Genomic DNA, 16,890 nt, shown 5'->3' on the forward strand with positions numbered 1-16,890 from the left:
CATCTGTTGTACAGTATGTTGTAAGAATGAAAAACCTTTCCGTCTGTTATAGAGCTGATTGTACTGTCTGTCAAACATCTGCAAGATAAACTTTTAGGAAGGGCATCCTGCTAAATCACAGAACAAACGTAGATGAACTTTGCTCAATAAATTTAATTTCAATTTCTGCATAATGCTATTGCAAAGCTGAGACAGTTTTCAAAAGATTGAAAGTGCTGCCATGTCTTGTTAATTCTATTTTTGTAATGTATAGTGACCTTGGGCCAGTCACTTTCTCTCAGCCTCACCTACCTCACAGGGTTGTTGTGAGGACAAAAGGAGGGGAGCAGTCGTGTACACCGCCCTGGGCTCTTTGGAGGAAGGGCGGTATAAAAATGTAATAAATAAATAAAATATCTTGTTTTAAAACAGTATAGTTTCTACTTTTCCTACATAAAAAATACTGCTATTCTTCAAGGTTTTTCCCCCCTCCACCTTATGGGTTTTCTTGCTTTTTCAGGAACATGGTGTTGATGATTCTTCTGTTTCACTGCTGTAAATGTCAACTGAAAAGTTTTAGAAGTGAGGTGGTGCCATCATTCAACTTAAGCAGCAGCAGTATTTCATCAGTTAATAGATGAATTGTTGAAGTACCTCACATTGGAGAATTAAAGGGCAGTAGGCAGTGGTTAAGGAAAGGGGTGGCAATGCTAAGTTGCAAATATGGCTTTCTATTTGCCTTGTGTCTTACAGGACCAGTAGTACTAGGCAAAATGGAAACACAGAGGCCCTGTTCGGATGTAACAGCAAACCATGGTATATAGGAGCTGCATCAAGTCTAGGTGTTTACAGATACTCCATCTTTTCTACCCCTTTGGTCTGTGAGACAAAGAAATTAGAGGCTTCTGCTCATGTTTGCAACAAACTGCAGTCTTCTGTTTCATCAAACAGGGCAAACCATGGTTTATTCACAAACTAGGCTATCAAACCAAGAATTATGGTTTGATACCCTTGTTTGTGAATAAACTATGGTTTACAATTACACAAACCACAGCTTGTCACTTTCAGATAAAATGGCAAATAGTTGGTTGCAAACCATGAACAGAATTGTCCTCTCCTTGTGTGTGAAGTGGGAGGGGATGAAGCAGTTTCTGCCCAATGTTGCACATACGCAACTGGGACCAAATGTATACACCTGTGGCCTGGATAGAAATGGGTTAAGAAGGGAATGTGTGAATCTTAGGCTCAGTGTGTGCATAGCAACCTTGATTCGTTGTTCAATCTGAGCCGATTTGAGAGTTTTGCTTATAGCTAAAATGCTATGCTATATTTCTCCAGAAAAGGAGAAGGGTGCAATAGGCAACAACTACCTAGGAATAGGTAACGTATCACTGAGTAGATTCAGAAGCTGTATTGGCAGTATTCTAGGTTCTTGTTCCCAGTAATATTATAACTGTGTACTATAATGCTACATTGTATCCATTAACAAGGGCATGATATAACCTAAGTTAATAGCTACTACTTTAAACAATGGTAATGCTTCAGAAATTTACACTTAATTTACACTTTACACTTTTTCCTCACACCAAAAAAAAGTTACCATAAACTTTACATGAACCAGTGACAGTAAAGTGCTACTTCAGATAATTTCCTTCTCTCTACAATGTTTTTAGTGTTGTGATAAGACTTTATTCACTGATTGCAGGTAAACAATTTACAAACATATTTCTGTGCAGAAAAATGTACATCTTACCATTTGGCAACTGAGATCAGTGATAACACTTCCCAAGATTATAAAGACCACTCTGGTTGTGTGTTACATTTTGGTATTGATGCACAGGAGGAAATATACAGTTGGATTCTAAGAGCCCAATACTAGGCGTGTCTACTCGGAAGTAAGTCCCATTATAGTCAATGGGGCTTGCTCCCAGGAAAATGTGGATAGGATTGCAGCCTAAGCGGCACAAGTGGAAGGAAACTTGCACAAATAAATTTGCAACACAATCCTTTCTATGTCTACTCAGACATAGTCCTATTGTGTTCAAAGGAGCTTACTTCAAGGAAACAGGATTACAGTCTTCCTCCCCCTGCAACTTTTGAAAAGCCTTTTCTGATGGTCAAGGAATGCTCTAGAATGATTTCGGATATGGGATGGGGGCTGAAGGGGGAGGGGGAATCAGTCAAAATTGTGCAACAGCATCTGCACAAGTGAAGGTTGATTATAGATTTGTTACTAGCCAGTCAGTCACCTAGCCACTAGTAGGAAACAGAAATGGACTTTTGTTAATATTCTGGCAAATTTAGAGACCATAATACTGCATTTATTTTACTTCTACAGAAGTGAAATAAGATAAAAATCATATAACAAATGTTCCTGTTTGCATCCCAATATAGAAAGAACAATTCATTAAGATTGTCCATAGAACATGAATTAATACATTTGCTAGGACTGTCCTAGGACTGGTGAAACTATCCAAATCTCAAAATTTCATCACATTAACAGCCTAATGTAATTACTGGCTCTGTGCTTTACAAAGTACACTTGCCCCTTTCATCATAATACAACATTTTGATTGTCCCATGATGTGAAGAGAAGTATATTGACGAGAACTCACATTTTGCATATTACTTTGTTTATTAATGAAATCTTATTGTAGGCTCCAAAACTGCTGATTTCAAAGTCAATGAAATAGCATTTGTATTGTAGTTGTGTCCCATAGAGAGACCGTGAATCCATTAAGAGAATTGTGTATTTGTTCCCTCTTTGGCTAGAGGTGGAAGGTGTGTTTTTTTTAGCACACATCACCTAAAAGATATACTGTATGCCTTCATTTGTTCACTTTTGGCTTGCACTCAAACTCAGGTGCTATTGCACAAATCTGCAGGGACCATTTGTATGTCAGGAAAAAAGAGGCATTAATGATGAGCCTGGACCCTGTTCCTTCCAGCCAGGTACAGCCTTGAACCTCCTGCTGTTGTTTTTCTGTCTCATTTGATTCAAAGCTTTCTAGCCTCTGGCTCCTTTCATCCTTGTCTACAGAAACAAAGCCATTTTAAGGCTTGAAGGTCAAACTCAGTTATAGTCCTCACATGACTGCATAAGTGTTGATGTGAGTATGTCAGAAGCATCTTGAAATATGCAAATGGCTGTAATCTTGCATACTAAATTTAGGACTTTTTTCACTCCTCCCCTTCATCACTGACTTTATATATGGCCCAACTGCTGGTTTCTTTAGAGGAAACATCTGTTTTGAAATCTTGGTTGCTATCGTTCATGGGTTTTATTAAATTGAAGCTTTGTATTGGTATCTGTTCTAAATTCTTGAAGTTTAATGTAAGAGAGCAAAAGGCTACCAAGTCCAACCTCTTGCTACGCATCAGGACCATCCATATCACCATGGATGAATAGTCACAATCAAACAATGGTATTTCAAAAGCCTGAGGGTGCCTCTGTAGAGCGCATGGCCTCAGATGGTTCAATTAAGTGCTGCAGGAGACGGCAGATACAAAGACCAATAATGAAAAGACTGAGGTTTGGATCAAATATACCAATCAGACAGTTTTAAGGAAAACTTGAAAACCAAAACTATCATGGAGTTCATGTCACTAGTGTCAACGTTCGTTTAATTTGGCTATGGAGTATATCTCAATGTGACGCCAATACTTCTGCATGTATGTATGTATTTATGTATCTGTTGCATATGCCTATATGTCAGATATATATTTGATTTCAGACAATTTTATATGAGAGCAAATACATGGTTTTATCTGGATAGGGTATTTTTACAACACTCCATATTTTATTTTTTATTTTGTTTTTGTTTCCCTGTAGCATCTTCTCATCAGAGTAAAAACCCTGGTTCACCAATTAGACTTATTGACCTTTAGAAGAAATCCCTCATGCGGTCATAAGCCAAAAGTAAAACTTATTTGGTCACATGCCAAGCCCAGCAGCATAAAAAATAACTGGAAAAACAAATTTGCCAGCTCAAACAATGATAGTATTATATTGTGAATCTAATATCTTGATGATCCCTGAAGTGGAAGGTGGGTCACCATAACAGGCGCAGACAAATCCTATGCATGTTTTCTTGGAAGTGCAGGCGTGCCCCCTTATCTGTGGGGGTTCTGTTCTACAATGCTCCATGAACAGTAGAAACCACAAATACAGGCAAATGCCCATTCCTGCAGTTTGGGGGGGGGCACTGCCCTGGAGGCAAGGATAGCTTCCCTCACCTCCAGAGTGGGCACATGCAGGGGTGGGGTGCGTGGAGGGCAGGACCCGATCCATGGATAACTGCATCCACGGATACGGGATCTGAGGTTATGGGGGACCCCCTGTGTATCCCATGGAACCGAGTGTGGCTTATTCCCAAATAAGTGGACGTAGCTTTAAACTCTGTTTCAAAGCTCTGAGGAACTGTCTGGCTAGTTTCTGTTTCTGCTATAACTGGTGGTGGTGGTGGTGATGATGATGATGATGATGTGTGTGTGTGTGTGTGCGTGTGAATTTGCAATGTTGACACTTTTATGAAAAGGGCCAACCTACAGGTAATACTCAAATTATTAATAGTCTAGAACAGTGCTTCCCAAACTCCTGCAAGGGAGTTGGGAGCACTGTAAGCATGTGCATCATAGGGGCTATGTTAGCAATGCAGTCCCCAGGATTGTGCTGCTGCTGGGAATGGGAGGGTATTTTTCATTTACTGACAACCAGTGCCAGAGTCCTGGGGACGCTTGGGGGTCCAGAGAGCTCTCCACAGGGCTCCCCATGCCTCCAAACAAATAAAAAAAGAAAAAAAAATGGGATTCACAATGAAAATCAGTGCCCATTTTTTTCTTTTTTACATGTTTGGAGGTGTGTGGAGCTCTGCGAAGGGCCCCCTGGACTCCTCAGGACTCTAGTGCTAGCTAATGGTAGGTAAAAACCTCCCCCTGTTCCTGGCAGCAACACAATCCTAGGGATCACTTTGCTGCCTTCCTCCTCCCCTTAAAGAAGCAGGGACAAGTGTTTCTCTGATTGGTGGGTTCACAACCCACCAGTTTGGAAACTACTGATTTAGACAGGTTATATTTATTTTGTGAGTAGCAGTGAGTAGCAGTTATATTTATTTTGTGAGTTGCCTTCTTCCCCATAGTTTGGGACTAGGGTAGCATGAATAGGTAGAGAAGCTTAAACTCAATTCCTTTGTCATGGTCCCAACTCAGGGGAGAAGGTAATCCAGCTGTTCAGAACAGGAAAAAAAACTAATCCTGTTTGGGTTAATGATGCTTAAAAAGATATCACATCTAGTTTGATTCTTAATGCTCTCAGAAGTCAAAGGTGCAAAGGACAACAGGCTAACTTACCTAGAATTTACTGTTAATGCCAAGGAATTCTCTGTGGTCAAAAATGTCAGAAACCATCAGGGTAGAACTGCTTGCCATGCAATTATCTTTTTCAATTTGAATTTATTTCCTCCCATCCCACAATCAACCCACTAAACCCTGCAGTGCCCTTCTAGAACCTCTGGAGGCCTTTCTGAGGCCATGTGCAGCCTTTACAGGCTTCAGTAAAGCCCCTGAAAGTGTAGAAGGCCACTTCCGGTTTTTGGCGGTCTTTCGATGCTGTCAGGGGCTTTTCTGAGGCCTTTATGGACCCCAAAAAGCCCTCTGGAGGTCCTAGAAGGGCAGTTTCTGTTTTCAGCCAACTGCCCTTCTGGGACCTACAAAGGACATTCTGTGACCCATAAAGGCTATGTGTGGCCTCTATGGGGCTTAGAAGAGCCTCTGGAGACGACTGGAGCACAGCTCCGGTCATCTACGGAGGCATCAGGTTGGGCCAAATGTGGCACAATGTGAGTCCAGGGTACCCGCATTGAGCCAAATCCTTGGATAAGTAGGCTCAAACTGTGTACTTAAGTATAAAATCCATGTATAAGTAAGTTCAAACTGCGTACTTAGAACAAGAAAAGATTTGTGACTTTCATTCAAGTATGTTTGTCCCCCAGAATTCAGAAAAAAAAATGTAGCACTCTTTACTGAACCGAATTTATGTCATGCTATCCTTTAATAGACTTTCCTTTTCAATTTGTTCTATTATGATTCAGTAATGGTTTACCATTTGTAATGAATTCTGAGATTTTGTTAGAATATTTCACCAGTGGAAGATACCTTCACTTTTGTACTAAGAATTTATTTGAATCTCAGTCTGAACCAGTCCACCTGTTGTGGAATGTGGTCACCTGTTATAAAGACCTTGTTGACTCCAGCACTCCAGTCTGTGTAAGCCATGGCTTTAGGTTAGCAGAGCTGCCTCATAGCTGAATGCCACAAACTGGAAGAAATCACATGAAAGTCTATGCTGCATACTGAAGTGAAGTTGGATTGACTTTTGAAACTCTGACACAATCACCCTGTTGTTGAGTACCAAAAGACAACTTTCGTTCACCATGGTATTGAGTAAGAGTTGGTCTTGGCCAACCTGAAACACCACAAGTGTAACAAATTAAAAGTTTCTGGTGAAACGTTTCACATTGGTCCCCAGTCAATGCAACCACAAATGACCCTGTATTGAGGGAGAGAACCTTCAGTTGGATAGGACAAGGTACAAGGCATTTCCAGGTCTCCGCTAAGACTAATATTGTCTTGTAGGATATTTTATATGTATTTACTGACAAGAATGACAAATATAACTATTCAAGAGCAGTGCACCACCATATATAGCTCTGTTTTATTGCTACCCTTGTGAAAGTAGTAGTCATAACAGAGAATCCTGTGACTAGTTTGAATTTGAACTCAATATAGGCCAAGCAATAAGTTTCTATTGCAAGTTTTGGGTTGTAAAAATTTAACTGCACCATGGGGCAGCCCAATCCTGAACTGCCCAGAGTGCAAGGCTGCCGCAGTGCCAAAAACAGCTGCCACAGTAGCAGGAGCGCATCCCAGACAGCCACCACCACCTCCTAGGGCAAAGGGGACTTTCGTCCCCTTCTCCTTGGTAAGGGAAGTAGCACCGCAATGGGGCTACTCCGCTTACTCAATAGCCCTGCAATGGGGCTATTCAATTCTGTGGCAGCTCTAGAGCCAACACATAATCAAAGAGTCCTGTGTTGGGCTGTGCGGCCCGACACGGGTCTCAGGAAATGGTGGAGCTGAGCTCTGCCAGACCCGCCCCACTCCCTCCCTCTGACATGCCTCGTCCCGGGCCTCTGCCCTCCTTGCCCCTTTCCCCGCCGCGGAACACCTCCCCCGCCTCCCCCCACACTGCCACTCACCTTTCTGCTGCCCAGCAATCCAGGCGACCACCAGGCAACAGTATGCAGGCCCAGCACCAGAGCTGGCCCAGCACGGTCTTGTGCTGGGCTAGCTCCGGTACTGAGTCTGCAGTAAGGGCTTGCAAACGTGTCTTATGGCACATTTGCAACAGTGCGCGCTGGTGGCAAGCCAGCACACAGGGCTCAGGATTGAACTCTAAGGCAATTATATTATAAGCACATCTTGTAAAACTTAAAGGGGCACAGTCTATTCTGTTTCACATTTCATGTTGCGTATAAGAACATGGCTAGATGAATGGTGGCACTCAGGAATAAGCATTGCAGCTTTCTTTGTTGAACCTTGGTTGTCTAAAGAAATACTTGATGAGAGAACTACTCCTGAACAGAATCTTTCAAGATCCTGGGGAATGTGGTTTATTGATGGAGCAGGAAACATGTTTTAAGCCCAGCGAGTACAACAATATGAAAACAATTGCTTCAGTTAATATTTTGGTTACTAGGGAGATATAGGATTGGAGAAAAATAGCGTAATTTTATAACCCATAGCAGCCTTTCTAACTCTCAGAACACAAGCTGCTGCTATTTCCTTTTCATAGTTATTCCAAATTATATGTTTTATATTTCCCATTACATTGATCCAGGAGGTGGATGTTTATACTCTTAAATTCTGCTAAACCTCAGATGGTCCCTAAAACACAAAGAAAACTGAACTGAGAACACACAGCTGACGAGTGACTTTTCCAATCTACAACAAGAAGCTGTCAGCGAGAAGTGCAAATGGGGTCTACCTAAGCTACTCTCCAGTCACCTATGAATGACAGGGAGACAGCTCTAGTGAACTGTAAGACAGGAAGGATACGTAGAAAAATAAAATTTCAAATCTCTGGGAGGTGATGGAGTTTATTGTTATAGAACTTATGCTGGGAACTGGTGACAAATATGAGTGAGGTGGCTCAAATCTTCAGCTTTAGAGACATTTAATGAGCACATACCAAGTTTTCCCCCCAATAAAGGTATTGTCAGTATCCGCATTATGGGAATGGTCTTAGCTTTTGCAGCCAGATCATTGTGAAGTGGGTAGGAATATATTGTATGATTTTCATTGGAGGTCTAAAATTGCTCATTAAGGCAAACAGCAGGTTGCTTTTACAGTTTTTCCAACCCAAAATGAGGATCGGCGTTTGTATGTGTTTTCAGTCAGCTGGGAAACAGTGCGTTTGCTTCCTCTTTTTCTGTTCTTTACCCCCATGTTATTGACATACTCAGTGACCTTTAATAGGAATTTAACAACTTTACATGATAAATTGGAGATAATTTATGGAAGCCTTGCTAACTATGGAAGCAGAATGTAAATTCCTCAGGGGATGTATCTTCCTTTGTTGGTACACCTGTATATGCTGATGGTACTATATAATAATAATAATTGAATAAAAAGTTTTTATTAAGCACAGTTTCAAAGCTGCACACCCATCATGGCACATCCAGACCCTAACTCTCTTACAACTTTATTGCATCTAGTTCATTTGAATGTTTACGGTTACTGATTTCTGTTATGTGTGAGATGTGTTGTGGTGCATGGTTAACCTGCATGGACAGGTTTTGCACGGGTTAATTGCCCCTCGCCACACACAGAAAGGGCTGCTTTGTGTGGGCAGGATTGGGGAATCCCCAATAGTTGTCAGCTTGACTTGGGCAGTTCTATTCCAGGGTCACAGATCTATGTGGAACTATCCATTCCTCTATGGGGTTCTTGAGGAATTCCACCCACCTATAACTACTCCCCCCGTGGAGAGAAGTAGGAGCATCCTTTTCTCTCTCCTTTGATAATCACATGTTAAAGGATGGATTTGTGTATGCGGGAGGGGGGAGAAGGGAGATCCACAAGTCTGGATAAGGACACCAATAGTTAATTGTCAGTGTCGACAGATAGCTTTATTATTCACACATCATCTTGACTCCCCCCCCCACCTTTTACTGCTTTTCTTTTATTTATTTGGCCTCTGTATGTTGTTTGTAGTTGCTACGGCAACCTATCACCATGTACCATGTAAAGTATGGTGAGATTTGGTTGCTAGGTGCTGGAGTTTGCCATCTCTTGTTGTAGAGCTCTTTGATATACCCCCCATTAGAACAGCATTTTAAATGCCTTGGGATTGTGGGATTATGCATACAACCATCCTCACTCTTGTACTCTGCAAAACCAGGCTTACTGTTTTAATATTGATACTTTGTAACTTGCTGTTTATTTTATTTACCTCTCAACACAATGTTATTTTTCTTTAGCTGACACTTCACAGTATCTTTATTACTATTTTTCAGAGTCTAATGAATCGCCTTATCATAATTTCTTTGCTGTCAGAGAGCTCTGAATATGCACTGAAAGAATAACAGATTTTCCTGTGACATCTTGCTTTGTCTTTATATTGTGCTAATAGATATAAACTCACTAACACCTACCTTGTCATTTTTTTTCTTCTTCTGGCAGTATTTAATCTTTTCAAATATTGTCAGCCAATTTGGTTAATGGACATTGTTTTACTTAGTTTATAGTCTCAATCAGGTGATGAGCCATTGCTGCACATGCAGTCATTAAATTTATATCCATTATTGATTGCTTCTATTGGTAATGGCATAGTTCCTTCCCAACAGACTTCCCTCATCAGTCAAGTGTTTGCTGTGATTACACTTATTTTTACACATGTTTGACCTAGTTTCAGTCATGCATATCAACACGATGATTCATTACACATTTTTAACAAGGCTAAGCACAGCTGAAATGACATGTTAAGATTCCACTTGAGCAGCTTCATCGCTCTGGTTCCTAGTTTTATTTATTTTGGAATAAAAATTCTTATTCCTCCATCTAAAGTGGTTGAAAAGACAAGATCAGCGCATATTCCAATTGTTTAGCAGCTGTGTTTGCAAAACGTATCTTCTGCTTCATCCCAGGATATAAGTAATAAAGAGAAACTGAAAAAGTGATGGTGGTGCGGGACTTTCTGTAGGGTATTTTAAGAGCAGCCAATGCTGGTCTTGAGCCCAACGTTCTTGCACAATATAGATTTACTTTCATCACGTTTGTAGTTTGCTGCCAGAGTTTAGCAGACCTCAAGCTTGTGCAAGTTTTTGACATTTTGAAAAATATATTGCAGAGCCCCCAATAACTTGGAAACAAATCCTTCTACCTGGAAATCTGGGCTCATGGGATTGCTTGATTGGAAGAGAGTGAAAGGATGGGGAGTAGGGGGTTACATCTCAAAACCAGATGGAACATGATTAATTGAAATACTAAGAATCCCACATGAGGGGGGACCTGAACTGCCAGGATGGCTCAGTTGAATGTAAAGTTAGGTTGTTGGCATGAAGGTAAGAATTTTCAGCAGCAAACCTCCTACTGTCTTGTCCCCATCTGTAGCACCCATTGCTCGGTGGCTTAAAAGTGGATAACACGACCATAATTTTAGCCCACAGGCAACAGAACTGTTTTCATCAAACAAAGCATGGCATCTGTTAGTTCACACTGTTCCCATTTGCAGTTGCTAAGTCTATACAAATATGCAGGGCTACAATGTGCAGGGCTAAATACAGCTAGTTGGATTTTAAAAGTTGGCTTTAATGTATACAGTACAGCATAACATTTCAAAAATTGATTTTGATTAAATCAAATTGTAAGTATCTCTATCAAGGACTACTAAAAGTACTGCTTAGATTACTGAAAATCATTAGTAATGATATATTTATGGGGAGAGTCAGTGATATTCTGAACAATCTTTCAAATGGTATTAAAGGCATCAGAATTACAAAGTATGGCTAGATGAGAAACATTTCTCAATTAATACTTGCAATTATCTTTTCTCTCCAGATTTAAAAATCAGGACATTTGGATAAAAAAGCTATTAGAATTGCAGCTCATTGTTTTGTATATGCAGCTTATATTCTCACATACACACATGCTCTCTAAAATATTTGTCCCCTGAAAGTAAACTACTATAAGCAGAAGAAAAATCCCAAAGCATTTCTGACTGGAAAGAGCATCAGTAACAAAAGCCACACGTCCTTACCTGAAAGATCTGGGATTACCTGCTGAAAATATCTCCTTTTAGTCTTCCACAGATAGTCAAAGCTCTGAATAGCACAAATGTTACTCCAAAAGCAGAAATATAGAATCATTTATGTTGCAATGTGCACTGTTTATATGCCAGAAGTGTACTGGGTCTGCTCACGTAGGGATAAATAAAAAAAAAGCAGAACCAACTGAACAGAAGCTACCATATGAAAGTAAAAAAGACCTCTAGTGGCTGTAACCTGAAGTTTAAAGAGGCTTCTTTTCTTGTTCTAAGTGGTAGACAAAATGGTTGGGTACGTCAAACTGCAGATAGTTTACAGTGTTGTGTGTGACCTTGCTGTATTTGTCATGATAAAAACAACAACAACAAGGATTTTCAAAGGATGAACTTTATATGTAGGATGAACTTCTGACTGTAAGGATTGAGGAATAGTTGGAAGGAGCAGAAAACTGATCTAAGAAGTTTGGCATGTACTATAAACCCACGATGATTTATGGATGTCCCCAACTTGATTTTTCTTTTATGAGTGTGTTACATTACCATGCATTCCTCAACAAATACAGCCGACAACAGGTATGGGATTAAATGGGCCACTTTATTAAATTACAACAAGCGCAACAAAGCAAAATAGGTAAACTATACCCAAACTAAGTGCAGGGTTCTTAGTGGGGGAAATGGTCCTAGCCGTCTACGTCCACCCGACTCCAGGCATAGCTCAATAGTTATTAAGCCCGCCTTTCGCCCAAAGAGGGTAAGCCAGCCAAACTACTCTGCCTTCAGGTCACCCCTGCAAGGCCCCAAAGTTCAGACCAGGGGCTAGCCAGCCTGCCTCCCCGAGCCGGTCAAGCATCTTGAGAGTGGTTCTGGTTCACCCCTGCCTTGCTGATGCCGAGAAGGTCTTCTGCCTACCCACCCTGCACTTCTACCGCCACAAGGGGAGGTCAGCCTAGCGCTTGGCCTTCCCTACACAACGGAACTGAGCCGGGTCTAGCGCCTGCGCGCTAGATCAGCCTCAGTCGTCCCGCCCCCTAATGCCAGCCAGCCAATCAGCTGGCAGCAAAGCCCTGCTGCTGGCTGATAGGGGGCTAGCAATGGCAATCATTGCTAGCGTGCCCATACAGGCACGCTAGCTGCCTTTCTAGCAGAAATACAAAATGATCAGCAAGCTAATACAATTTTTTTTCTTTATTGCAACAAGAAACTTTCAGTAGTAACAAAAACCTGGTCATTTGTTTCCATGTGCAGTCTCAAGAAAGAGTAAGTTTCTTCTAATGCCCCAAAATACTTCATGAGGTGTAAGGATTTCAGCTGAGCCAATTGAAAGTGGGCAGCCTGAAGCTAACCAGCACTGGCGCAGTGTGGCTGCACAGCACACACTGTATCCAGCACTGAGAAGGAGCAGGCTGGAGGTCTCCTGTGAATAAGGGACCATTTGCCCCCTTACCCTATGTAGAGCCCCAGCCCATGCAGTGGGGCTACTTGCATTTGCGCCAGTGAAATTGCTGGCACAAGAAGCCCTGTGTCAGGCTTTCAGACCTAGGATGGGACATAGGATTTGGCATAGGCTAGTGCCACCAATCCTGCTCCCTTCCAGGCCTGAGCCAAATCATTCCTGCCCTCTCCCTACCCAGTTACACCTCTTCCTCGCCCCATTCTGCCCTCCCTATCCCTTCAGTGATTAAACGTTCCATCTGAATGCAGCTTGGTGGGACAGGACATGCCTTTCTGCTGGTGCAGCCTACTCATAGGGTGCCACAAATCTGCTGGTACAGTGGCTGCTCCACTGGGGTAAAGTGGGAATAGAAATGCACCCGAAATGTGCTTAAGTTCCTAGATTAAATTATTCTTTCTTTCTTTCTTTCTTTCTTTCTTTCTTTCTTTCTTTCTTTCTTTCTTTCTTTCTTTCTTTCTTTCTTTCTTTCTTTCTTCTTTCTTTCTTTCTTTCTTTCTTTCTTTCTTTCTTTCTTTCTTTCTTTCTTTCTTTCTTTCTTTCTTCTTTCTTTCTTTCTTTCTTTCTTTCTTTCTTTCTTTCTTTCTTTCTTTCTTTCTTTCTTTCCCCAATGTAAATCTTTAAACCATTGGTTAAATTGATGTATTAGGAATACAGCCATATCCTGGGGTCTAGATGTTTAAAATATGTGTGTAAAAAGTTGACTAAAGAAAAATGGACCTTGGACCTTGATAGGACCTCTTCATCTCTTATTTCACTTTTCCACCTCTTTGGGTATAATTTTCAATCAGGTTTGTAAATTTCTTCTCTGGGTGACATTTTTATCGGTATTGTAGAGGTTAATTCAAATTATATCCAGGGAAATATTTTTTAGTTCCTGTAATTGCCTTGCAGAACTTTCCAAGAACTGGGATTTCCTCAACATGTATTAAGTAATGATAAAATTGATCATACTGGATTGTAAGAATACAATTGGATTGTGAAACAAGATGACAGTTTCCTGCTATAGGGAGAGGGACAAGCACAGGAGCCTGTGGCTCACAGAGATTCATTCACTTAGCAGGAAATTGTCATTTCCTGTCAGTTCAGGATTCCGCCATAGTTTCTTGCTAAACAGTCAACTTCATAATCCCATACAGTCAATTTTATTGTGTGCAAGTCAAGAAAATCATGTATGATTTACATCACAACAAAAATAAAATCTATTCCTTTCATTCTTTCATGCCTGAAGAAGAGAGAAGTGTAGGGAGTGCCCAAGCCCACAGCTCACTAAAGCTCATGGTTTTAGTAGAAAACCATCGTTTCCCACTTCATCTGAACTGATATTGTAACTTTTCAGCTGGTCTACCCATTTTGAAGTGTATAATCTTTGTAAATTGCCAATTTTCCAGCATAATCCAGAAGCATGCCTTTGCTTTTCTGCTGCCTCCTGGCACGTGTTGATTTTACATATTTCTCTTTCTCTCTCTCTTGCAGAGTCGTTTTGTGGCCTGTATGACTGCAATCTTGAATCAAATGGATGACCAACATTACGCTTCTTACATTGAAACTTTTCAAACAAGCTCAGAACTTGTGGTGAGTTGTCATGGAAACAGGGGGAAGTGGATTTTTTTCCTCCAACCTTTTGACCTTGGATCTCCGCTAGTTTCCTCCCAAAGGCCCAAACATGCATAAATGATAGTAATAGTTCCTGCCATTTTGACTGTTCATTGTCCTCCAGAAACACCATGAATCCCATAACCCACCCCCCTCCCCAAAGATTAGTTATTTGCACTGGGTAGAATGACCAAAGCAGTTCACATGAGTAGGAGGAAGATAAAATAAAAACATAGTATTGAAGTTTAAAATGGTTGGTTTTTTTTTAAAAGCAAATCAAAGTTCATATTACACATAAACTTAAAAGCAAGAATACACTGGGAAAAACAAATAAAAACATAGAAAAATGAAAATTCCGTAGATTCCTTTCTATACTCCCTGATACTTGAAATTTGGATACTCCCCAAAACTTATAGGGTTCCAAGCATCGTTTGTTTCCAAGCCATTGCAAAGAGCTTAAAGAAGGTATCAGTGGCATGTCAAGTTGGACTCCAGTAGTTCCAGAAAGTGATGAACTTCACCTTGATAATAGGAGAAAGACCTCATGGGTCTGAGGTACAGAATGCTGCTGTCAGTTTATATCAAGGAGTTTTGTCCCATGGGTGGCAAAGGGAGAATTATCTATGCTGGAAGACTTGAGTCCCAATTGTTGACAGAGAAAGCTCAGCTATTAGTCAAGTTTTCATGATGACAATGAATACAGCAAGGAAGGAAAGGAAGGGCTTATGAGAAGCCAATCAAGAAAAGTAAGATGAATGAGGTCATATCTATAAAAAGATAACTTCTGTCCAGTAAAAGGACTAACATTTCAGATGGGAGGTTTAGGGGTGAAATTTCAAGGTACTAAAACACCCAGGATGTTGTAATGGTTCCATATTTGAACTTAGACCTAGAAGATTCAGGTTCAAAATCCCACTCAGCCATGATGCTTCCTGTGTGAGCTTGGTCCAGTCACTATCTCTCAGCCTCATCTACCTCACAGGGTTGCTGTGTGGACAAAAGGAGAGGAGGAACTATGTATACCATCCTGAGCAACTTGGAGGAAGGGCAGTATAAAAATGTGAAAAACTAAATAAAAAAGAGTTGGAATTCACCACCAGATGTCTACATAAGCCCTACCTGAAATAGAAGGTGTAACTTGTCCTTCTTCTGGCTGTGACAGACCGCGAGCATTCAAGGAAATTAATAATACGCACATTAGCAACTAGAACTTTTGAGTTTTGGAAGTCTTTAGAAATCTAGCTAATATAGGCTGTTTTCAACACACAAGTATGTGGCAGACATTGTCAAAAAGAACGATCGAATTGCCCAATAGGCTATCATATATATGAATATTTTGGGTTCTTCCCCATCTTAAAGCTTTGAGAAAAATCAAAGTTGCTGTACTAATATCTAGCCTATTTTGGTCCCCATAAACCAGTGGTTCCCAAACTTTTTAGCATTGGGACCCATCTAAAAAAAAGCTTCGCTTTACCAGCTGCTCAAGCCTCTGTGGCTATAATGTGTAACAGTGATTCTCCCAGGTAGCAGTAACCCTTGATACACATAGCCAAATTTACCCTGTCGGCTTCGCAAACCACCAAAAATTGGGTCATAACCCACTAGTGGGCCACAGACCTACTGCCAACAGTCAATTTGTGTCTGAGATCCAGGTGGATCTCAAGGCCAAGGCAATTTCAGTGCCAAGACCAGGTCAGAAACCACCCTGGAAAGGATCCAGGTGAATCTGGATGAAATTGATAATTTGGATCCTTTCCAATGTATTTTCGACCTGGTCTTGGCACTGAAATTGCCTTGATTACCTTTGTGAACAACCTTGGTTACCCTTGTGAACAACCTAAACCTGGGGATTTACAGAGGAACATGACACTGTTGATTCTTCTAGATTCAAGTGGCTTTTGATACAATCATTGATGGTATTGTTCTGGGATGCCTGGTGGAGATTGGACTAGGAGGCACAGTTTTACAGTGGCTTCAGTCCTATTGCCTGGATTTTTTGCAGATGGTGGTGCTGCCTGGGTATTATGGTTTCATTCCATGTTCCTTTAATGCTCAGGCGTTGGGGGGGGGGGAGGAAAAAAGCTAATTTTTGCAGCTACTGGAATGCTGGTGTAAAGTGTCTCCTCCCCCTAGCTTGCTTTTGCTTTCGCAGCTGGGACTGGCTCTGCAGGTGGGGGGGGGGGGGAGAACTGGCTCTGCAGGGGCCGCTTTACAATAGTGTTCCAGCTTCTGCAATACTTAGCTTTTTGCCTCCCCTCCAGGAACGCCAGTGCTTTGATGATGGGTGCCCAAATATCCATCGTTTCATCCATGCTCTCTAACACCTGCATGAAATCACGGAGGGAGGTAGCCTGAAGTTTGAATTGAGTTTTCCAACATCAAATCTCTTGGAGCCATTGGGAACGGTAGATGGTTCTGGTCTGAGTAAATGTGAACAAATTTAAGCTTCACCCAGAGAAGATGGTTCACACATTTAGCTCTGCCCCTCGCCACCCCTCCATCAGTGTGTGTCTCTGTGCCTATCACAGAGAGGTAGAGAGGG

At 41.3% G+C, this 16,890-nt stretch overlaps 1 protein-coding gene across 2 annotated transcripts in view; it reads left to right on the forward strand.

Moving 5' to 3' along the window:
* DOCK2 (dedicator of cytokinesis 2) overlaps positions 1-16,890 on the forward strand; it is a 337,258-nt gene that overhangs the window by 202,735 nt on the left and 117,633 nt on the right. For both annotated transcript variants that reach the window (XM_066613322.1, XM_066613323.1), the window contains exon 28: positions 14,229-14,327. In XM_066613322.1, the coding sequence (XP_066469419.1) occupies positions 14,229-14,327 (99 nt within the window). The remainder of the gene's footprint in view (positions 1-14,228; positions 14,328-16,890) is intronic.

Source organism: Tiliqua scincoides, chromosome 2, assembly GCF_035046505.1.
Source record: "Tiliqua scincoides isolate rTilSci1 chromosome 2, rTilSci1.hap2, whole genome shotgun sequence".
Classification (NCBI taxonomy): Eukaryota; Metazoa; Chordata; class Lepidosauria; order Squamata; family Scincidae; genus Tiliqua; species Tiliqua scincoides.